We start from the raw sequence: 24,595 nt of genomic DNA, 5'->3' as shown, positions 1-24,595 counted from the left end.
GACATAACTTGAACACCAAGTTACGGATTTACGAAAAGCAGCAAACTGTTCATTAACAAGAAAGGAATAACTTTCTCTAAAGTATAATGTACTGACATTCCATTTCTCATAATAAAATATCTTCAAAGTTATTAACTGATTAAACAAATATTGCCAAATTAAAATTTGGAAGGTTGTTTGGTGAGTACAGAATCTGATCAAAGGCAGATTAATTATTTTATTAAGTATTTCATCCAAATGATGATAGGTTGTTTATCCCACTATACAACCAAATACTTTTCTCTCTTTTTGTCACAAATGAACAGTAAAAAATTCTGATTTAAAGTTCCCTTTTCTCTAGGTTCATTATATTCCAACCTTGCTACATATTACAATCTTAAAATTTGTATCACATTGTATCATATTTTCCTATTAGCATACAAAAGAATGGTTGTAACTAATATAACTGTTTTTATTCTTTTTATATTCTTTTGTACTTTTTCTATAAGATAAACAGAGCTCATTTTTATAGACTATAGCTTTTTACTTAATTACTAGTTAAAGAAATATTTTTAATGAAGATGAAAATAAATCCAAGCATACTTACCACGTGAAGAATTTTATTCTCTGTTTCATACACAGTACAATCCTTTAAAAAAAGAAACATATACATTAGTTTTTAAAAAAACCACACATTCTTTTTAAAATACTTTCTTAGGAAATGAACTACAATTTGAAAAAGTCTTGACAATTCAAGTAAAAACAGCAATAAGAATAGGAAAAAAATCTGGAACGTTATATGCCAAAATATTCATAGTAGTTAGCTCTGATGGTTAGTTACAGAGATAGTCTAAGTTTTGCTTAACTATATTTTTAAATTTTACACACATATGAAAAAGAATAATATACATTAAACATATATAAAATCAAATATTAGAAAAATTATTGTAACCATTTTCTATCTAAATTTTTATGTGATAAATATTTTTAAAAATATTTCCAACATTTCAAATACTAATTTATTATACACCAGAACATTAGAAAAAACACTAATATTTATTTCAATAGTCATATCTTAATCTCAAAAATGCTTTTATATTTTCAACCATCCAGGCTATTAAATCTTTTATATTATGTATTTAAAATTGGTATACACTACTAATCTGAAGTTCATAGTTTTTACCTAAAATTGGATCCTTGAAATAATAAAAAATTGTTTTTAAAAATCCATTGTCTTTTTTCCTGCAATTGCTAGACTTATAATGAGCCAAAACATAGCAAAGAGATCTTGGCTTAGAAACTTTGTTTCTATGGCTCATTTTTTTCTTAAAAAGTTTATAAAATGGGCATGTTATTAGTAGCAACCCAAAAGGGTGTTGTGAGGATTAAATCAGAAAATGGATAAATGGCTTAGCTTAGCACAGTATTTGGCATACAGTAAGTAATAAATACATTTGAGCCATGAATTATCATTGTTCTATGTCTTTATTTTAAAAATTTAAACTAATTACCTTTACTTCAAAATATATAGTTAACTAATTACTATTTGACAATCTAATTTTGAAAGAATAACCATGTTTCAAAATACAACATATTTTAAGGAATGATAGTCCATTTCATTTTTTCCCCTGAATTTAATTAAAAAAAGGACGCTTGTTGAACATAGATGTTTCCAAAAAAGATTTTATTTATTCATGAGAGACACAGAATGAGAGGCAGAGACCTAGGCAGAGGGAGAGGTAGGCTCCATGCAGGAAGCCTGATGTGGGACTCGATCCCAGAACTCTGGGATCACGCCCTGGTTCAAAGGAAGATGCTCAACCACTGAGCCACCAGGTGTCCCTAAATATAGTTTTTGATAATGCCATTTGATAATGCAATACCTTGTCAGAAGTATTATATATTTTTATCAGCGGCAAAAGTTTTATTTTTTTTGCATATTTTTTCATTGGAGTTTGATTTGCCAACATACGGTATAACACCCAATGCTCATTCCATCCAGTGCACCCCTCAGTAAGAGACTCTTAACTCTGGGAAACAAACAAGGGGCAAAAGTTCTAAATTTAAATTTAGGTCTGATTTATTTCACAAACTAATAGAAATACTTAAGGATTGGGTCTTGTCATACTTTAGGACTTCTGTGCCAAAGAAGAAGTTTGTTATAAATATAGCCATAGCTATGTCTCTGTAAATTAAGTATGAATTATGTGTACAGAGGAAACAAGGTATAGATAAAGCATTTATACTAGGAAAATGCATTGTACTTACATCTGAATTTGGAAGAGTCCAATTTTACAGAATTATTTCCAAACACAATTACATTGGTGAGAGATGATTTGGGAAAAGCTGGAAAGTTGCCCAGTTTCCCAAAGCTGCCTGTACAACTTATTTCAGCATTTATAATGGATGCAAGTTTGATTATTTACCTACCTTCCCAGAATCAGAGAATATGATTAAATTTGCAAAATTCAAAGGGATTCCCCTCAAGGAAGAAGGTAAATATGATCTAAATGTATATCCTGCTAGTGATACAATAATCACACAGAGAAAAACTATTTCAAGTTCTTCAAAATATAACACTTTACCTGCACATCCCTAGTGTGAAATAACAAAAAGCACTGTTAAACAAAATCTTATACTATTGTCAGTGATCATATTGTTTGTTGGTAGTAGTGTTGTTAGTCTGTTACTGTTTTGCTGAAACTATTGAATTTCATAGGATGAAGCAATCAAACAGTGATACTATTAGCACATGTGATCATTCTATCATTTTTGGTGTCCTAAGTAATTTTAGCATGAGACAAAGTAGAAACATAAAAGAAGGTAAGTAGAACCTAGGGTCTCTTGATGTATTATGTATACACATCTGTATATATTTCTTACTTTCATCCACTAAAAAGACATAAACTTTCAACTGAGTAATGAATAAATTCTTCACAGTTAGTGATTTTCAAATACCATTTCCTGGACCTTCAAGGAAAAAGATGGATTCCAAATCTGGGGTAGGAAATGTACAAGATGAGCCTGGATTGTACTGTGACACATATAGAAAGAGACTATTAAACTCTACAAAAATCATGCCAGCGAGACTCAGAAGTCAACATGAAGAAATTCTTACTGGCCAAAGACAGAGCAATTTGGGAATCTAAAAAAATAATAGCTGCAACTGATGGAAACAGTAAAGTACATATTATTTATTACATGTATTAACACAGGTGATGCTAAATTTTATATGTACCAAATACATCCAAATAGATTAACAGTTGTGTAATACTTAAACAAATTAGATAACATTTAACAGATGTACTTTTCCTCTTCTTCCAGCAAATATTAATCAACTATGTTCAGGGTACAAAGATGAATGAAATATGGGTCCTGACTTAGAAAAGCAAAGTTTAAAGAGTCAGGCATTCACAGAAAGAAGTTAAAATATGTAGAATCCCAAAGTCTTCATGAAGTTTAAGTTTCAATAACTTTACAAGTATGAATGCCACAAAAATATAGAAATCAACATGTGAAAGGCCAATTATTTAAAATTTTAAACTACTGATATATTTCTCATTAAAATGCAAAGTGACCACTGTGTTGTGCTACATACATTGCTCAAGTTAGATTTCAAACTTTGTAAACACATTTACCAGCTGCTGTTCCTCAGTGCCTAAAAGGATTACATCTATAATGTGAGCTTTAAGATTATTCAAAGAATAAAGTACTGATGCATTCTTGACAATTGTGGCATGACCCCAACAAGACGAAGTCTAGAAGAGATACATCGGGTGACTGAGAAGGACAAGGTTTTCCATCAGTCTAAAAAACTGTCATAAATATTAAAATTAAAAACTTACTATTTGAAATAAACAAAACCAAATAACTATGAAAGAAATTGGAATAATTAAATTTTCAAAGGATGTCTGCACTATGTTTATAGCATATTCCCACATGTGAACTTATTAAAGCTTAAATCCACACTAACATATTTGGGACACTCACAATTACTATAATAAAGGCAGGATCATAGGGCTGGGGGAGCAGGGGAGGAAACAACTAACTGCCTGAAAAAAATCAGGAAAGATGGCTTTTCATTGGGTCTTGGAAAAAGTAAGTTTTTAGGTAAAGAAAATAAAGGTGACATTACTGCAAAAGCAATAAAACGACACTCAAAAACTGTTAAGCTACTGCAGTAATTTTCAGATTTTAGTTCTGTATATTTGTAAGAATCACATGGAAAGTGGATTAAAATATAGATTCCCAGGTTCAACCCAAATACACAGATGGAGTAAACCTGCAGTGGGGGCTCCAGTATGATTTTGATAAAGATGGTATTTTGAAAAACAATCTATTTTATAGGTAGCCTGTGATAGAAAAGTGTCAAGCCAAATCAAATAAAAAACAATCAAATATATAGAACCTGTAAGACAGTAAACTGATTTAAAAACAGTACCTGCTGGCTCACTTGAAACAATTCTAAACAACTCAGAACTACCTGCTTTTGTTTCACATTCCCCCAATTTATTGATTGGCTTTTCTTTTTTTCCCTCTTATTAAACTTATTTCTTTCTTTAACTGCTCACTACTTTGAATAACTGCTTCTACTTGTTTACATCTCTATCTTCTTTCAGCCTGATCAACCTGTTCATTATTCAAAGCCCAAGGCTTTCAAAAGGGTGGGACATGCCATAATAAAAACCAAACAGAACAGAACAATACAAAAAAGTATATATTAACCTGCTACTTTATGTAAAAGAGAAGGACAGAAACTAAATGACTGTGTTCTATTTAGTTAAGCTATCGTGTTAAGGAGTTCATTTTATCATGCTAAATATTTAAATAGCCCTGGTACCTTAAGGGGATTCATTTTATTAATAAGTTATTTTATTTCCATCAAGAAGTGAATAAAAAATATTCGCTTCTCAAGTGTGAGCTTTATTAACACTTAGGGCCAAATATTTTCCCAAAAGATCATACCCCAAGTTTTAAAAAAGAAAATAGCACTGAATATGGAGAAATCCACATTTTTAAGAACCAATTCATGCCAAGGAAAGGTACATCTCTGACGTTCTACTTATTTTTAGGTTAGGATTAAATTTAGATTTTTAAAATTGGATTTAGAGCAATGCCACTATATACTCCCAGGAATTCTTCAGTAGCTCATGCTGTCTTTTACTGTGCATGCAAAATGACACTTGCAATTTCTTCTTTATCCCTTTCCATATAATGCTTCTACAAATCATGTGATATACATTTAAATGCATCAAATTCCTAACAAGACAATATTCCTAAAGATAATGAGTGTGTCTTCATTTTTGATCATTTTTTTTGAAGACTGTAAGCATGCACAGAAACCATCTCCCACAGATGAGCTATGTGCCTACACAGGATCATAATCAGTTATTGTTTTTGTGAAACAGTGATGCAACTGCCTTATTGAGCAGAACACATAGAAACACTTCTATCCTGTGTTACTTACTGTTGATGCTCTTTTTTCATGATACTTTTTCAACACATTTTAAGCATCCTGGGGTCATGATGTTCAGTATAAGTAATATTTCTCATCAATTGTGTATTATAGTCATAGGAATAGTTCATAGGTTATTATTATTGAATACATAAAGCAAGAGAGTGAAGAGAAATAGTGTATATCTGTAATGCTGTATGCAATTATATTTCATGGAACTTTATAACTGTAAATGCCATAAATTTTCATGTCTATTTTTGGTATATTATAGTATATTTGTACAAATAATACAAAAATATTGTTTTCGTGTTTTTTTTTTTTTTGAGAGAGAACATGTGTGCATCTACGGGGGAAGGGCAGAGGAAGAGGGAAAGAATTTCAAGCAGACTCTATGCCCAGCTCAGATCCCAAGGCCAGGCTCTAGCTCATGACCCTGACATCATGACCTGAGCCTAAATTAAGAGGCAGATGCTTAACTGACTGAGCTATTCAAGCGCCCTTAAAAATATTTTTCTGCTTACATGTAATATTTAAATGATTTATCTAGTGGTGCCACTCCCCCTGCTTGTGCTCTCTCTCTCTCTCTCCCTGTTAAATAAATATTCTTTTTTTATAAATAATATTTCTTAAATAAATGATACATCTATGCAAACCTTTAATGACAGTACCTTCACACGAAATACTTCATATATTCTATTGTCAAGCTACCAAAATGTCTTCAATGCTTAAGTGATTGATTCATATGCGTTAATGTTAGTTTTATTCATTCACTCATTCATTTACTGGAGTCACAATTACATTCACCAAAAAAGGTTTTTGGGGCATCTTGTAAATGGAACTCACTGTCAGGCATTATTAAGTAATCAAAGATAAATTAAACTTGGCCCTTGGCCACCATTATTCCATTATTTAGTGGAGAATATATTCAAATAATAATATAAGGTACATGACAAATGTTAACAGAAGATCCCACAAAAAAGAAGATAAATCCTAACTCTGGAATGAACTTCTGGAGGAAATATTTTACTGACCTTAAATAGCTTTTGAATTTGGAAACTGGGGGTTCACAGGGAAAGACCATTTCAGTTTGTGTGAACACAATGAGCAAAGGCATAATGAGAAGTAAGCACATCAGCCTAGAGCATAAGACACATGGAATGAATGCAACAGGAAAAAAGGTCTAGAAATAACATGAGGTCATATTGTGGACAGCTACCAATGCTAGTCTGGAAAAATATTTTTGTTGTTAATTAAAGATTTTATTTATTTATTCATGAGAGACACAGAGAGAGGCAGAGACACAGGCAGAGAGAGAAGCAGGCTCCCTGCAAGGAACCTGATGCGGGACTTGATCCCGGACCCTGGACTCATGCCCTGAACTGAAGATAGACACTCAACTACTGAGCAATCCAGATGTCCCTGGAGAAATTTTGTTTTGAAAGGAATAAAATTTTTATTTTTCTGTAATAATCTAGTTTGAAGTCCCATTCTACCAGGATACTGCTTAATTTGGTCAACTGATAATTTCTGGTGACTATATTTCAGGAGGGGTTGAAGTCAGGATAGCTTACACAGTGCCATGGCTGGAGGAGGAGTGGAGTTCAAACTCTGGTCCGGCTAACAACTCTAACAGCCATCTCTTCTTGTTCCCTTTCTCATGGTTCTTTTTCCTTTCCCTCAGTTACAAGAGTCACTTTCCAATCATGTCTCACATAAGGAATCTCTGTAAAGCTGTGTATCTTCCTAGATACACCAAGAACACATTCATCTCTAGGGAGGATGGAGGAATATGTACTTTACTCTGATATAGGAAGTGCTCAGAGATGTCTGTGGATGGTAAGTATATGATTAATACACGTTTTATGAAAACAATGGGGAAGAAGTTGTGGATTTGGAAGGGAAAAAAACTGGAAGAAGCAAGATCAGTTGGAATGTTCTTTGAATGGAAAATGTACTGTGTAATCAAAGCTTGAACTGAGGCTATTATGATGATGGAAAGTGAGTTGAGGAGAGGTGGCTGATACACATAAAGCCAGGAATGAGAATTGGGTGACTGATTCATGAGACACAGAGAATAATGGGGAGAGGAAAGTTAAACACTGGGGTACCTGGGTGGCTCAGTGTTTGAGCATCTGCCTTTGGCTCAGGTCATGATCCCGGGTTTCTGGGATTGAGTTCTGCAGCAGGCTCCCCACAGGGAGCCTACTTCTCCCTCTGCCTACGTCTCTGCTTTTCGGTGTCTCCCATGAATAAATAAAATCTTAAAAAAAAGGGAATGTTAAACATTACTCCAGGGGTTCCAATCTGAGCAAATGGGTGAATGGCCAAGTAGAGATGTTAGGAGAGGTTTTGGGGAGAATAAAATAATTGTATTTTAGGCATGTGAAATTAGAAGTGGCTGGAAGGAAATTTGATACAAAGCTGTCCAGCAAACAACTGAATAAACTGAAATGGATCTAAATTAGAGCCAGATCTGGGAGTATTTACATTGAAGATATAGTTACAAAAGAAAACAACAACAAATTCATTATAAACATTTAACATTATAAACATATAAAAGAACATTTATAGTCAGAAGATAGTGGAGGACAGAAGTTCAGACAATGCTTACATTTAGGAGCAGGAAGGAAGGGTTAGTTGTGTGGCCAGGAGTAAAGGGGGAAAATGGTGTGTTACAGAGATAAGAGAATTATTATAATTATGTTCTATGTCTGTGATGCTTGAAATTCAGTAGCTTTTAGACATGTGTGGCTCCTGAGCAATTAAAATGTGCAAAGGAGGAACTGGATTTGTAATTTTATTTATTTTTAATTAATTTAAATTTATATTTCAGTCGCCACGTGCAGCTAGTGGTCACCATGCTAGCCGGACGGTCGGGTCTAGAGAAATATACTATGGCCCTTCCAACAGTTATAAAATGGGAAGCCATTTAACAAGATTTTCAAACAAATAACAATAAAAGCAACATCTGAAAAGAAAGACATAAAGGAGTTTAGTTCCAAGTTATTGACCAGACGCTTTGCTTTTTTTCCTTCCACAACAGCAGATTCCAGTCTATTGTGACATCTACAGTAGCAGCATAGTACAATGAAAGCAATTCTCTCTGTAGGATGATATATAGAAAAGAGCTATTAAAAGAGATTCAAAGTCGTCATCACCTAGCTTTGAGGGCACAGAGAAAGCAGTGCCAGAGGTAAAAGATTTGCAATGGATGGAAGATAAAAGTTCAAACTAAATTTGGATTTATCAAAGAGCAAAAGCTGACTGAGTGTCCTGAGTGAAAAGAATGTCCATAGTGAATAGACAGCCATTGGTCTTCTTGAATGTGTTATCAAAATGCTACTGTTTAGCTGTAATTTCAGATATATAAATGTCCTTGGGAAACAAGGCAGGCAGAGGTATAACCAACCACCCCACAAGTACCTCCTTTGCAACTCTTTCAACATTTTGACTGCCTTAATGACCACAAACTTGCCTTCTTGCTGTCATTTTGGGAATGAGAAGAGGAAAGTTCATGAAGGATGGTATCTCTTGAAATTTTAAAGACATTATTTATTTATCTATTTTAGAGAGAGAGAGCATGAGAGGTGCAGGGAAAAGCAGAGGGAGAGGGAGAAAGAATCTGAAGCAGACTCCTCTGCTGAGGGCAGGTCCTGAAGCAGGGCTTGATCTCACAACTGGGAGATGATAACCTGAGTTGAGACCAAGAGTCAGATGCTTAACTGACTGAGCTACCCAGGCACCCCTCTTGAAATTTTTAAATGACCCATTAAAAAAAAGATTTTATTTATTTCTTTGACAGGAAGAGAGAGAGAGAGAGAGAGATAGAGAGAGCACAAGCAAGGGGAGCTGCAGGCAGAGGGAGAGGGAGAAGCAGGCTCCCCATTGAGCAGGGAGCCTGACGTGGGGCTCAATCCTAGGACCCCCAGGAACATGACCTGAGCTGAAGGCAGATGCTTACCCGACTGAGCCACCTAGGTTCCACTAAAATGACCCATTTTAAAAGAATTGGCTAAGATTTTCATTAGGTTAAATAAGGTATTGAGTTGTAACATACGAAGAGCAATAAACAAGAGATGGAAGGAGAACTCACTGGGCATGACCTTATGGTCATCTATAGTTTTTCTATCAGTGAACATAACCATATTCTTTTGCACCTTGCACCATATTGCTTTTCAAAATTCTGCTCCAGTTCTCTTCCCCCAAGAGGCTATCTAAAATGAAGCCCCATCTGGCTTTTTAAAAATATTAATTGATTAATTAATTTATTTGAGAGATTAAGAGAGAGCACAAGTGGAGGGCAGCGGGAGAAGGAGAAGGAAAGCAGACACCCCACCGAGAGCAGAGCCAGACATGGGGCTTGATCACAAAGACTCTGAGATCACAAACCGAGCTGAAATCCTAAATCAGATGCCTAACTGACCTGGACAACCAGACACCCCCTCAACCTGGCTTTAATCACTCTAGTCTTCACTTCACAATGAAAGACCACTGTTCCAAATGTTGAATGGGTGTGAAAACTAATCTTTTAGCACATAGAGACTTGGCAATGTACATAGAAGTAAAGGTGATTGTTTTTTTCAGCATTCAAATAGCTCTGTGACAAATCCAAAAACCACTGAGGCTTATTAAGATTGAAGTGTCAAAAGGAATAAAAAAGTATAAATGTCAAATCAAGGTATTAATAACTAGAAAACTCATTAGGGTAAGACTGTGATCTCTGTAACTTTAATAACTTCGTTTGGACAACCTGAAGAAGCAGTGAGCTAATCTCCACCATGAGCTAAGTTTGTTTACCCTGCAGGTCTTGAGTCAAAACCTAAATATTTTTGAAAGGCCTATGTACTACATACTAACTGCACATATTTTATGTTTCCATCAGAAATCTGTTAGTCTTATTCTCTCCCATTAGATGGTCAGTATTTTCAAAGAAGGAACTGTACTGTCTCTTTTGATTTCTCAAAGTGCTCTGTATATTCTATATAGTCTGAATTTATCAGTTATGGATATTTGAGTCCATTGATTCTTTATTTTCATGTTCCATAATAAACATTCACATTGGCTTGAGATTAGGTACAAAAATGAAACTTAAAGTCTTTTAAATTATTTATTTATTTATTTTTAAAAATATTTTATTTATTTATTCATGAGAGAGAGAGAGAGAGTGAGAGAGAGAGAGAGAGAGAGGCAGAGACACAGACAGAGGGAGAAGCAGGCTTCACACAGGGAGCCCAATGTGGAGCTCAATCCCGGGTCTCCAGGATCAAGCCCTGGGCTGAAGGCAGTGCTAAACCGCTGAGCTACCTGAGCTGCCCTAAAGCCTTTTTTTTTTTTTTTAATTTCCAATTGCCAAACTAATACAGTACATTTAGTTTCTTTACACTCTGATTTTGTACCAAAATAGACTGAGTTTCAGTTTTAAACGTTAATCTGCATGATCTCAGCAGATATTTTCAACAAAATAATTGGGCTTTTCCTGCATGAATGAAGATTCATATTATTTAAAAGATATCAATAATTTTATATTCATACCATAAAGCTAATATTTCTTTTTAATAAAGAGCCTCTCTAGCTTCCAGATGTTCAAGTTATTTACTGTAATGACCATCTAATATATAATAAAGGAAAGAAAATCTATAGGGTCTAAGTGATGAGAGACAATTTTTCCCTTGTGAAAAATTCAACTAAGGAGTTCAAGCAAAGATAAATACCATGACCCATCATAAATGAAAATATAAATTAAACATTACTTCATCAGCTCAAGATCATTCACTAGGTTGCCAGAAAATAAATGGAAATTACGGTATATCTGAAACAAATTCCAAGTATCAGTTTTAAAAATTCCTTAGTCCATATATCTTTGTCCCTTTTATCTAATTAGATTGCATATTCTTGGACAAAATGGAAGCATTTCTTTTCACTATGTGCTACATCTGAAAAGGTAACATTGATAGGCGCTCAATAAAAATTTTTAGATCACTGATGACAATAATATACTTAAATTCTAATAAATACCAAATTATCCAAGTAATAGTAAAGCCTACATCTAGGCTTAATTTTGTACACCCTCAAAAATCATTATCATAAATAATCACTATCCACTTAGGACTTCCTAGTAGTAACACTGAGTCATTATAAGACTGAATATTATGCTTTGAAGAACTTCAAAAGGTCTTCCCTCTTTCACCAAACCTACCACCAATATTGCAGTAGGTTATACTTAAAATACTAAGAGACACACCAATGCACATAAACACGTCATTGAGGAGAGAGAAGAAATTCTCAAACTCAACTTTTACTAACATAAGTTTTGGATATTTAAGTTTTTCCACATAATTTAATTTTATGGTACTTTCCTCATTTTCAAATAAACAAGATTACTGTCCTTCGAATTCTAGCATAATGCTATACTAGAATTCTTTATAGATTCATTCTTGTGTCAAATTTGTATTATGATTTCTACATATGCATTCCATTTTTTAAAGAAAAAGGTAAACTTCTTGTAGCCACTGAAGTCAGCCACGGCTATATGACTTACTTTGTCCAGTGAAATATGAGCAGAAGTGCTGTGTCTCACTTGCATGCAGAAACATTAAGAACTGGTGCATTGTCACATCATGTTTTTTCCTCTCTGCTGTGATGACCAATAGTGTTCAATAAGAGGCTAGTCTGGGACTTGAGGTGAGGAGAATGTGGAATAGAGCTATATCAATCTAGGATGGACATGAAGCATCAGCACTAGACATGAGTGATAGTAAAAGCACAAATATTTCCAGGTTGTTTACTATTGCAGCATAATCTAGTTTAACTTGACTAATACAATCTTCCACCAAATACTAGGAGAAAAACTAGAACATACATGAAAATGAAGACCTAACCAATGCAGAGTTTTATGCAATAACTATCCCATGATTTTTTAAAAAGATTTTTTATTTATTCATTCATGAGAGACACAGAGAGAAGGCAGAGACATAGGCAGAGGGAGAAGCAGACTCCATGCAGAGGGCCTGAGGCAGGACTCAATCCTGGAACCCTGGGATCACACCCTGAGCTGAAGAAGGCAGATGCTCAACCGCTGAGCCACCCAGACATCCCTATCCCATGATTTTTTAATGTAAGCTCTAGGTTCAATGTGTGGCTTGAACTCACAACCCTGAGATTGAGAGTCACTTGCTCTAGAGATTGAGCCAGCCAGTTTCACATACTGCAGTTTGCAGGCAGCCTCAGATTACATTCTCTTAACTTTGTGCAAATCTAGTCTTTCACTATTTTGTTTTTATATATAATTTTTGCCTCATTTTATTTGTCTAATTCATTCACTTGTCCTAATTACTTAATTCTGACCAGTTCTTCAACCTGCCACTATAAATTATAATTTCAGTCCATTATTTCACTTGTTTTAGAGCCTAATTTCACCTGAATTATCTGTCTGATACTGGGGGTCATTCTGATCCAACCCAAAGGGCCTGGGTTATTAAAAGCTACTTTGTTAGCAGAGACAAATGCCTTAGAAAATTGGTGCCTACAACTAGTAGCTCTCTATATTTTTTCAGTATGCTTTAATATTTCATGAGTGTGAAAATGTATGTTTGTAATGATTTGATGATAATCCATGTAATGCATAAGGATTCATAACATGCTAAAATGTTATTATTATTTCTTTTTATTTTAATAACCCTGGTTAGTTTAACATTAGTTTCTAACACTGATTTTCCATTTATTACAAATGCACAATGATATTTTTCATTAATATCTTATGCTTGATAAAGAACATGTTTAATCCTTTTGGATATGCATTTATGACACTGACTATGAACAATTGATAACTAGAGTTTTAAAATCAAAACTTTAACTAGCCTCTTTTATAAGTGTGTGGCCTCTGGGCTATTATTACCTATAAATACTTGGACCTACTGATCTACGGTTCTCAGTCATTCAACCTATGGTGGAGTCTGGGAAATCTGCATCTTAACAAGCTTCCCCAGGTAAATCATACTCATGGACCAGCCTTTGAGAAAACACTATTCTTGAACACATACATTATCTTTTCATCTCATACTCATCACATACTAAACCAGTTAAGTATGAGCATAGTTGTTATCAATTTTGGCTCCATATTAGAATCATTGGAGGCATCATTTAGAAACTACTGATGCCAACCCTCACGATAAAGAGCCTAATTTAACAAGTCTTATGGGGCACAGATACCAGTGCTTTTAAAAAACTCCTCACTTAAATCTAAGGTAAAGCCAAACTTGAGGAACAATGAGCAGAAAGCATTACAAACAATGTTAAAGCATGGATCTAAGCCCTGGCCATGTCACTCACTATGTCATTTTTCCTCTCTGAAATTCCATTACTCACTTAGAAAATTGAGATAATGACATCTGGTTTACCTCCTTCACTAGATTATTGTGAAGAACAAATATGATGCTGATAATATGTTGTAAAAGCACTTGGACAATCTCAAAATAGCAGTGTTATTATTCCCTGCCCATTAAACTTCATATAGACCTTTTGTTCTTGCTAATAATTTTTTAAAATGTCATAAAGAATTAGTTATTTAGATATGGTTTGAAGGATTTAGATATGGTTTGAGGAAGGAGAACAAAAAATGAACAGAAGAGCCCAGGGCAATATACATTTCAATTATAAAAGGCAGTTCAGTTGGGAGAGAGCAGGAAAATACTTCTGTAGACAGTTAAAACGGAAGAAACAGAAAGCCTAGCGAGATATTTAGTAGGGTGAGGAGGGCTGTGGAAAACAGTAAGAAATGGAAATTAACAGTTATATTATTAGTAACTGCTGAATAGTGCCACTGTAGACATTTCAAAAGGCATTTCTAAATGCCTTTAGGGATAGCACTTAAACTGTAGCAAGACACATAAAATAGTTACAGAACCAGAACCAATAAAAGTATCTAATCAAATCTTTTGATTTTTCTTGCTTAGGTACTTTTAGAACTCCCACTCTGGCATTACATAGTCTCACAGCATTATATTCTATATTCCTTTATGGCTGAGGTTTCCAAATATGGTATCAAATCAAAACTGAAATTTTTAAGCTAGAAAAGCTTTCTACTTGATATTCAGAAACGTACACATGGATTTATTGGAGGAGGCTGAGCAGACTGGACAGTAATGGTAACCTTTTCTAGCTCCAAAACCAGCCCTCTCCTCCTAGGTTCTGGTCCTCTCCATGAGAACCTAACTTCTCTCCTCTTCTCTCCTCTCTCCTCCACAATTCACTAGCTCATTACCTGTCTCATGGAAGAGACAGGTACTGTCACCACTGTTTCCTGCCTCCCCCACTCATCTTCCTGGAGTTGCAAGGATTAATAGGAGAAGGAGTAGGAAGAAGAGGCCTTAAAATTTAAAGGAATAATTGTGTATTTGTAATAATGACAATATAGCTGGAATTCATCAACTTTGAAAATAATTTTTGTGTGTGTGTATGTGTGTGTGTTAGTTCTCTTTAGGTCTTCATCAGCATTACAGTAAGTTAACAGCACTAAATCTACAATCTGTAGCCCTTTTTTGGTGGGATTTTAAGGGGAAAATGAGTCCTTTTATTCTTTCAACAAACATTTGTTTGCCAGGTACTGCGGACACAGAGATGCATAAGGCAGATACCTGCCTTCAGCAAGTCTCCCACAGCAAATCTTTTCTTAAATGGATTGGTGTTACTCTTGATTTCATTCTTTAAAAAGAATCATCATGGTACAAGACAAATGGTAACATATCAGGGACTCTCTTCTGAAGTCTATTTTATCACCTGTAGGGATAAGAATCATGTAACCCATCTTTGTCTATTTGCTTCCATGTACATAACATAGCAATAATGGTAAAAGTTCTATCTTTTTAGGGTCTTTGTGAAAAACTTTTAATAGCCTCTTGAAAGGTGAAATACATCATAGGACAGCATGGCAAACATATTGTAATTCAGAGAGTAGGAAGACAATGAAAGTACATTACATAAATAAGCAATAAAACTTTCAGAACAGGATGTGATACAATTATAAAAATGAGCATGTGCATACTGTATAATATAGCAATTACCCTCCCATGTAATATATTTGAAAGTAGGTATATATTCAAATGTCCATGGTCAGGAAAATGAATAAATATATTGGAGTATATACACAGTTATGTATTATATGGAGCAAAAGTGAATGAACTACAGTAAATGGACAAAACGTAAATGAGTTCAGAAACACAAATCAAGTGAAAAAAGTAATATGCACAGTGATATAATTTTTACAAAGCTCAAAGACAAGCATAATTAAATGAGATGTTTAGAAAAGTATATAATACTATTTTAAGAAGGGGAACCTTGTGGCTCCATTGGTTAAATGTCTGATCTTGATTTCAGCTCAGGTCATGACCTCAGGGTCATGAGACTGAGCCCCGTATTAGGTTCCATGCTCAATGTGGAGTCTGCTTGCCCCTCTCCTTCTCCTCCCTAGCCCTACCCCTGACTCACACTATCTTTCCAAAATAAATAAATAAATAAATAAATAAATAAATAAATAAATAAAATATTTTTAAAAGCCCTATATTAAGGGAAAAAACCCAATAGACACCCTGAGAACAGGGTGCTTTAGCACAAATGTACTAAAACAATATTGTTAATGTTTTACTTATTAGATGACAGATTCATGAGTATTTGATTTATGATTATTATTCATTATATATATTACATGCATTCTTTTGTATATATATATGAAGTTTTACATAAATTTTAAAATATACAAAAGAAAACAAACGTCTGAGAAATAGTATCCTGTCATTTGCCATGTAAAATAATTGGATTAGTATAATATACCATACCCCTAGTTCTTCTGTTATTGCTGATGGTGATACTGCCTATATCTTAAAGTATTTTGGCAGGATGCTCATGTAATATGATATAGTCTACGTTTTCAAAAGAATAAAGCTATTAAAACAGTCTATTTCAGTATAATTTTCACATAATATATGCAAGTTTTTAAGTTTTTGTTCACAAGTCAGGCCAGTGTCAGAAAGCTGGAAGAATAATAAGTGGTTATATCCCAGTGTTCTAAATAGTGCTTTTCTAGTGTCTTAGCATGGAGTAATCTCACCACTCTGATTTATCTTTTCATTCTGGCCTTCAGAAAAGGCCTACTACCAATAGACATTTTATATTTTTACCTCAAGAATGAGGATTTGTGTGTGTGTGTGTGTGTATTTATATTTATTTTGATTATAAGACTATATTCTAGGACTTTTAAGAGATACAGGCATACATATATAATATAATTTCAGCTTTCCAAATTTTATATATTTTTAGTTTTATATTTGTCTTTGGACTAAAAGTCCTCAAGTTATCTAGGCACTATGCCTAATAGTTTTAAATTTAACTTCTGATTCACTATATTAGGATTATATAGAGAAATTTTAAAAGATAATGGTTTTGCTACTTCATAATCAACTAAAACAGCTGAAGAAAAAAGGATTAAGTATAATTATAATGAACTAAATACACTGTTTGTTTAAATACAAAGTAAAAAACCCAGAATGACCTTTCATATTTCCATCAACAAGTATGCTAAGTAATATAATCCATATTGTTTAAAATTTACACATAAAACTTGTCCTGTTTTCTGTCTGAAATGCCCCAGTTTCAATCTCAAGAGTCTCAGTCCAATTTTCAGGTCACCTAGAATGTCTGATTCAGGAAGGTTTAAACACTAACCCTAATATAGCAAAAATAGTATTTAAAGTTCTATCTGAGATGAATGAGAGGCTATCTTGGCTCGACTTTTATAGGGTTTAATACTGACTACATGAACCACAGAATATATACCATGCCTACCCCAGTAAAATTTATCTCCTCACTTTAGAATTTTACATAGATTTACTACTTGAATCTTAATAACCTAACCCTTTTACAACATGCATTCTGTAGGACTGAGTATTTGTGGGCATTGTACCTTTACATGTTTTGAGTTCTCCGTTTTCAACTCTAGGTAATGTGAATATGGGATAGGGATGGCAAGTTCACAGGTGATCAAAATTCACTCCTGTATTACATCAAAATATCTTCCAGAATATGAGGCACAATAATCACTTTGCATTAAAATCTAAAGAACATCCCAAATTAAACCAAAGTCCTTTTTAAAAAAGCACTTGTTCTAGAAATAGGTCTTTCTTTACTGCTACTCAAAATCAAAAGTAAGCAGAACATCACTCCTTCATATTTTTGCAGAGTAAAAACTACCTGAGTTTAGAGTTACTAAGGGCTCTTTTGCTTTAGAAGGTAACTAAAATGGCCATTTATAAAGAAGATGAGGTTTATGTATACAATGGAATATTACTCAGCCATTAGAAATGCAAACACCCACCATTTGCTTCAACATGGATGGAACTGGAAGGTATTATGCTGAGTGAAGTAAGTCAATCGGAGAAGGACAAACATTATATGGTCTCATTCATTTGGGGAATATAAATAATAGTGAAAGGGAATATAAGGGAAGGGAGAAGAAGTGTGTGGGAAATATCAGAAAGGGAGACAGAACATGAAGACTCCTAACTCTGGGAAACGAACTAGGGGTGGTGGAAGGGGAGGAGGGCGGGGGGTGGGGGTGAATGAGTGACAGGCACTGAGGGGGGCACTTGACGGGATGAGCACTGGGTGTTATTCTGTAAGTTGGCAAATTGAACACCAATAAAAAATAAATTTATTATAAAAAAATAAAATGGCCATTTATTAATCTCCCACTGAATGCCAGTTTATGGGCTAGATCAATTTCCATTATTCACAACAACCCTACTATAATCCAACAAGGTATGATCCACTTTTACAGATAAAACAAAAGTGTATCAGAAATGTGAAGCAATTTTCCAAGTTCATACAGGGTGTCAAAAGGCAGAGCCAGGATGATGAACTCAGATATACTTTATGTCAAAGCCCACTACACTATTTTTCCATAAAATGTAAGAGTAAATGATATAAAATGTCAACCAAGAGGTGAGTGGGTGGCTCAGATGGTTAAGCGTCCAACTCTTGATCTCAGCTCAGGTCTTGATCTCAGTGTTGTGAATTCAAGACTCATGTTGGGCTCCATAGTGGGTGAATGTTTTTCTCTTTCTTTTTTTTTTAATTTTGTTTTCGGTGAATGTTTTCTTAAAAAACAAAACAAAACAAATAAAATATCAACCAAGAAGGTAAAGGAGGTACTATTAATACAGATAAAATATAATGAAGCAAAATACAATAGCTATTGTCAGAAAATTTATAGGCCAAATTTCCTTCTATAAATCTGTAATGAAAATTTAAAAATCACCTTTAGGCTATTTTTGCAGAATTTTTAAAAATTCTGCAACCTTTGTTTTTAATTTTTATTTTTTAATATTCACAAATATATGCTCTAAGAATCTAAACCACAAATAGCCATTCAATAAGTCCCAAAAAGGCTCTTCTTTTCTCTCAAGTATTTATCTTGAGTAAATAACTCAATAACCTGCTTAAAACAGGACAGATTAAATTCAAGCAGGAATATGTTTTAAAAAGAGCAATATACTTAATATGCTCATTTATATTTTTATTTAAAAATGAACATTTAGAAAATACTTTGTAAATAATTTACTTTTATTGATTTGTATTTAAAATAGTGTAAAGGTAAGAAAAGTGATTGGAAAACACACATACATAATTTAGAGGGAGTTGTCCATTAAAAATAAACACTTTCAATATTGATCTTTGAAGAATATTTTTTCATTTTCTTGAATAAAGACTTAAAAATAAAATAACACTGTTCAAGTTGCCAATTCCAATTCTGGGTATTTATCCAAAGAAAATGTAACACCAATTTGAAGAGATATGTGTACCCCTATGTTCACTGCAGCATTCTTTACAATAGCTGAGATAAGGAAGCAAACTAAATCTCTATCCATAGATGAGTAGATAAAGATGTTCTGTGTGTGTGTGTGTGTGTGTGTGTGTGTGTGTATACATACACAATGGAATATTACACGACCATAAAAGAGAATGAAATCTTGCCATATGTAACAACATGGATAGTCCTAGAGGGCATTATGCTAATTGCAATAAGTCAGAGAGAGAAAGACAAATCCTATATGATTTCTCTTATATGTGAAATCTAAAAAATCAAGCAAACAAAAACCAAAACAAAACAGAAATGGACTCATAGATACAGGAAACATACCATTGGTTACCAGAGTGGGGAGAAGTCAGGAAGACAAGCAAAATAAGTAAAGGGGATTAAGAGGTACAATCTTCCAGTTATAAAATAAGTAAGTCATGGGAATATAATGTACAGCATAGGAGATATAGTCAATAATACTGTAATAACTGCACGGTGACAGATGGCAACTAGACTTACTGTGAGGCTCATTTCATCATGCATAGAAATACCAAATCACTATGCTGCATACTTGAAACTAATAGGATATTTTATGTCAATTACACTTCAATTTTAAAAATAAGAAAAATAATAACAATTCAATTTAAAAAATAAAAGAAATAAAATATATCTGACAGGTAAATGTACTGCATAATGGAACAGATGAATTGTAAGGAAGTCAGACTAACAACTTAAATGCAGATATTTATTTATTTATTTTTTAAATTTTTTTTTAATTATTTATTTATGATAGTCACAGAGAGAGAGAGAGAGGCAGAGACACAGGCAGAGGGAGAAGCAGGCTCCATGCACTGGGAGCCCGACGTGGGATTCGATCCCGGGTCTCCAGGATCACGCCCTGGGCCAAAGGCAGGCGCCAAACCGCTGCGCCACCCAGGGATCCCTAAATGCAGATATTTATTATAGTAAAGCTCAGAGCAATAGCACAGTTGTTTCTGGTGCTTAGATTGGGATGTCTGTAAATATTCTTCTTTATAGTTTTCTGTATTTTAAAAAATTAATGAATATTGTTATTTTATAAACTTTAAAAAACCCAAAGTCCTATAGAATATAAAAACACTAATTCAACAAGATACATGTGCCCCTATGTTTATTTCAGCATTACTTACAATAGCCAAGATATGGAATCAGCCCAACTGTCCACTGATAGATGAATGGATAAAGAATTAGTGGTATATATATTTACAATTCAATATTAGTCATAAAAACAATTGAAATCTTGCCATTTGCAACAACATGGGTAAAGCTAGAGGATATAACACTAACTGAAATAAGTTAGTCAGAGAAAGACAAATACCATATCATTTCACTCACACATGGAATTTAAGAAAACAAAACGAACACATAAAAAGGGAGACAAACGGACTCTTTAAACAGAGAACAAACTGATGGTTACCAGAGGGGAGATAGGTCGGGGGATGGGTGAAATAGGTGATGGAGATTAAGAGTACAAGCATGATGAATACTGAGTAATGTATAGAATTGTTGGATTACTATATTGTACATCTGAAAACAATATAACACTGTATGCTAATTATACTGGATTTTTTAAAGAGTCGTAATATGAACAACGAAGTAAAATTTAAAAATTATGGTAGAATACTAAATGTGAAATCAAATAGGCAAGATGATAACAGGGATTATCTTTGAGTAGAAGATTACAAGCAGTGTTTTTTTTTTCGTTGCTCCAATTTTTCTATAAAGTAGATATTACTTTTGTAATTTTAAAGATATAGAAAAAATTATACTACAAGATGTACTACATATAAACCTTTATACTGATGGTACACATCAATGGAATGAATGCAAATAAAGACCATAAAACCTCTTTCAACATCCAAATAAACTTTCAGTTCTTGATGATGATTCTCTCAGTTAAGATTTTTTGAACAATACATGCTATTTCTTCAAATTTTATAGGGAAGGAAAGTGTTTACTGAGTAGTATTAATAATTACATACCTAAAATGGGATATTTTAAGAAAGGCTTTAGAATTTCCTTTTTCTTTGCAATACTTTTCAGAAGTGACTACTGATCTTTTCCCCTCTTAACCCAACTTTTAGCTGGGAATGGTAAGCTAAAGCAATGTTTCAAACACTATCCAAATAGCCAGTGATACCCATGGACAGGGAAAATGGATCTAAAAAGGTTGAAAAGGGATGCCTGGGTGGCTCAGCAGTTAAGCATCTATCTGCCTTGGCTCAGGGTGTGATCCTGGAGTCCTGGGATCAAGTCCCCACATCAGGCTCCCTGCATGGAGCCTGCTTCTCCTCCCTCTGCCTATATCTCTGCCTCAGTCTGTGTCTCTTGTGAATAAATAAATAAAATCTTAAAAAAAATAAAAAAGCTGAAAAATGAGCAAGCTCATTAAGAAAACATCAAAACATTCTAATATATACAATTTAGACAAGACATTTCAGGTAAAAATATATTACCAGAACCAGAATTTTAAAAGGACGTTTTCCCTTCTGGTTTAACATTTCAAAATCTAATCTAAAATGTTTCAGGACCTGTTGAAATTTTCTCTCAGCATGTAATTCAGATTTCACTGTATATGCAGCTAAAGGAAACTAACACTAAACGGAGAAAAAATTTGTGTATATTCATTATTTAAAACAAAGTTATTCTAATTCTTTTTAACAAGTCTCTTTATTTCTCACTTATTTTATAAATATTACTTTCCTTTTGTTTTCCACTTAACATTTTTGAACCATTTTTAATACATCTAGTTTGATTCTCACAATAGAATTACTTCTGTTTATAGATGGTACAATCAAATGCACATGGTTTATCCAAGGTGAAATGCTCATGAAGCAACAGGGCTAAGCCTCAAGTCTCCCAATACTCACTAGCCCTATCCTGAGTCCCTTGCCCCAAGTATTCTGAATTCTACCAATGCTTCATCTTGCAAACTGATACCTTCATGTCTATTTCTTAACTAGCATAATCATTTTTGTGTTTGAAGTGGAAAATATAAAAATGGCACAGTAGAATAATTTTAGATCAAGTTGCTACCGGTTAGGGCAGGCATCATAGAAATTATTTCAATACTGGCAAGAAATGCATGGGTACCTGTCTCATTTTCCTGATTCAGTTGCTGACAGTGCTCTAAATGAATCTTCAGTTGAGAATTCTTTCCATTTACAATTTTAAAACTAGTTCCCCCTTTTTCTGTAATGTGTTATTACAACCAATCTTATATGGAAAGGAAAGTGTTGGGGGAGGGACCTCTTTAAACCCATCACAACTGTAAATAAGTAAAACAGAGTAGATTAAGTAAATTCCCCCAAATTGAGCTTGTTAAAATAAATTTATATTCTCTTTCTCCTCTAATGTTAGCACCCCTTTAAACATGAGTAGCCAATATCAAGAAGCACTTTCCACCTATTTCATAGTACCACCCCTTTGTGTTAAGAAGGGGAAAAAAAAGCTATTTGTGACAGTTTATTTTTAGATATTGATCATCTCCTCTTGCTGCAAAGGGAATAAAAATAATTAAAGTTGAGTGAAAAATAATTTGAAGTACAGCATATTTCAAAGCATAACTATCATCATAACTGTTCAGATGAGATTTCTTGAAAGCCTGGTAATAAATGCATGCCCTAGATATTTTTTTTTAAATCTACACTTTGCTTATTCAAATTGGCCTCTTTTACTGGTAGCTTAATTCCTGTCTTCAGATATTGTATACAATTCTGAGTGAATGCAGTGATTAGTGTATATACAAGGGCTGAATGAGACCATTAGATGGACACTGACTGTAAACTACACCATTTATTTTAAAATATAATAAGTATTCGTCTATGCTGTGCTCTTTTATCAAACAAAGTAGTATTCCTTTAATGTATATAGCATTCATTTTTTTCCTGACAACTCATATTCATTTTAGAAAATTTGGAAAATATAGAGAAGTAGAGTCTAAATGAAATAAAATCACTCATAGTTTCATTATCAAGAAATAAACACTTATTTTATTTCATTATTTTATCCATCAACCTCATTCCTATTGCCATGATAGGTAATAACAGACCAGAACCCAGAAAAACTTGGTGCCAAAGATATGATATCACATAACAGTAGAAAAATAACGGATTATTTCAAAGATGATTTACAGACACTAATACATCATGCTTATAATTAAGTTTCCTCTAAAAGACATGTTTTGTTAGTATTCTGTGTTTGCATAGAAGTTGTTTCAGAAGCTTTGTTCACTTTCATTCTAGCATTGGAAAGTGGTTATGAGGATCAATCCTCTTATTTTAACTCATGAATAAACTAAGATGTGAAGTGATAGGTATCTCGGATATCTCTGGGAGTCTTTACATAACTAGCAGAAACAGAACTACAGCATTCACACAGGAGATGAAATAAAATGAGTAACAATTCAAGCATTTAATTCCAACTTTTTCTTGAGCATGTGCTAGCTACAGGGAATAGATAATTTGGTCTCAGGTCAATTTATTTTAACAGGTATGTAATGAGCACCTACTATATATGAAAATGAGCAAGACACCATTTTTGTCTTCAAGGAGTTCATAATCTAATGGAAGTTAGATCATTATTATTCACAGCAGAATATATAACTGACACAGGTGAGATGTGAAAGGCTATGTAAAGTAAGTTCAAGGGATTTCTACATCTGCCCACACAGTAAAGAATTACAGCTAGTAAGTCAACAAAGAGGACAAAATGGAATCATAAAAAAAATAATAAAAACCAAAAAAAGAAAGAACAAAGAACAAATGGGAAACATAGATGACAAACAGTGAGGTGGTATATTTGATCTCAACCTTATCAATAGTTACATTAAAAATAAATGGTCTAGGTACAAAGATGGTACAAAGAACTGTAGGAAATAATAACAGTTTCATGAATAAGGCACTTCCTAGAGGCCTTAAAGAATAGAATATAATTTTACCAGGTTGAAATTAGATATATGGGCATGTTCTGAGGAGAATCCACACCATAAGAAGATGAGACTACAAAATCTATTTTATCAACAATAAATTGTCCACACAAACTAGACTCCAATTAAAATATGTGGGAGTACTGGAAGATAACACTGATATTATGGTAGGACCATACACTTGGAACCTTCTTAAATTCCAAAGAAAGGAGTTTGTAATCAATTTGGAAATTAGAAGAAAATTGCTAAAAGTAACAAAATTAAAGCTGAGCTTTGGGATGACCAGTATGAAAATGACAGATCCTATACTTATAAGTAAATTAAATCAGGATGTCATGAAGATGTTTTA

At 33.6% G+C, this 24,595-nt stretch overlaps 1 protein-coding gene across 5 annotated transcripts in view; it reads right to left on the bottom strand.

The window, feature by feature from the left end:
- CNKSR2 (connector enhancer of kinase suppressor of Ras 2) overlaps positions 1–24,595 on the bottom strand; it is a 273,141-nt gene that overhangs the window by 161,052 nt on the left and 87,494 nt on the right. For all 5 annotated transcript variants that reach the window (XM_041741834.1, XM_041741837.1, XM_041741833.1 and 2 more), the window contains exon 5: positions 587–628. In XM_041741834.1, coding sequence (XP_041597768.1) covers positions 587–628 — 42 coding nt within the window. The remainder of the gene's footprint in view (positions 1–586; positions 629–24,595) is intronic.

This window comes from Vulpes lagopus, chromosome X, assembly GCF_018345385.1.
Source record: "Vulpes lagopus strain Blue_001 chromosome X, ASM1834538v1, whole genome shotgun sequence".
Lineage (NCBI taxonomy): Eukaryota > Metazoa > Chordata > Mammalia > Carnivora > Canidae > Vulpes > Vulpes lagopus.
This window is presented reverse-complemented; position numbering and strand designations above follow the sequence as displayed.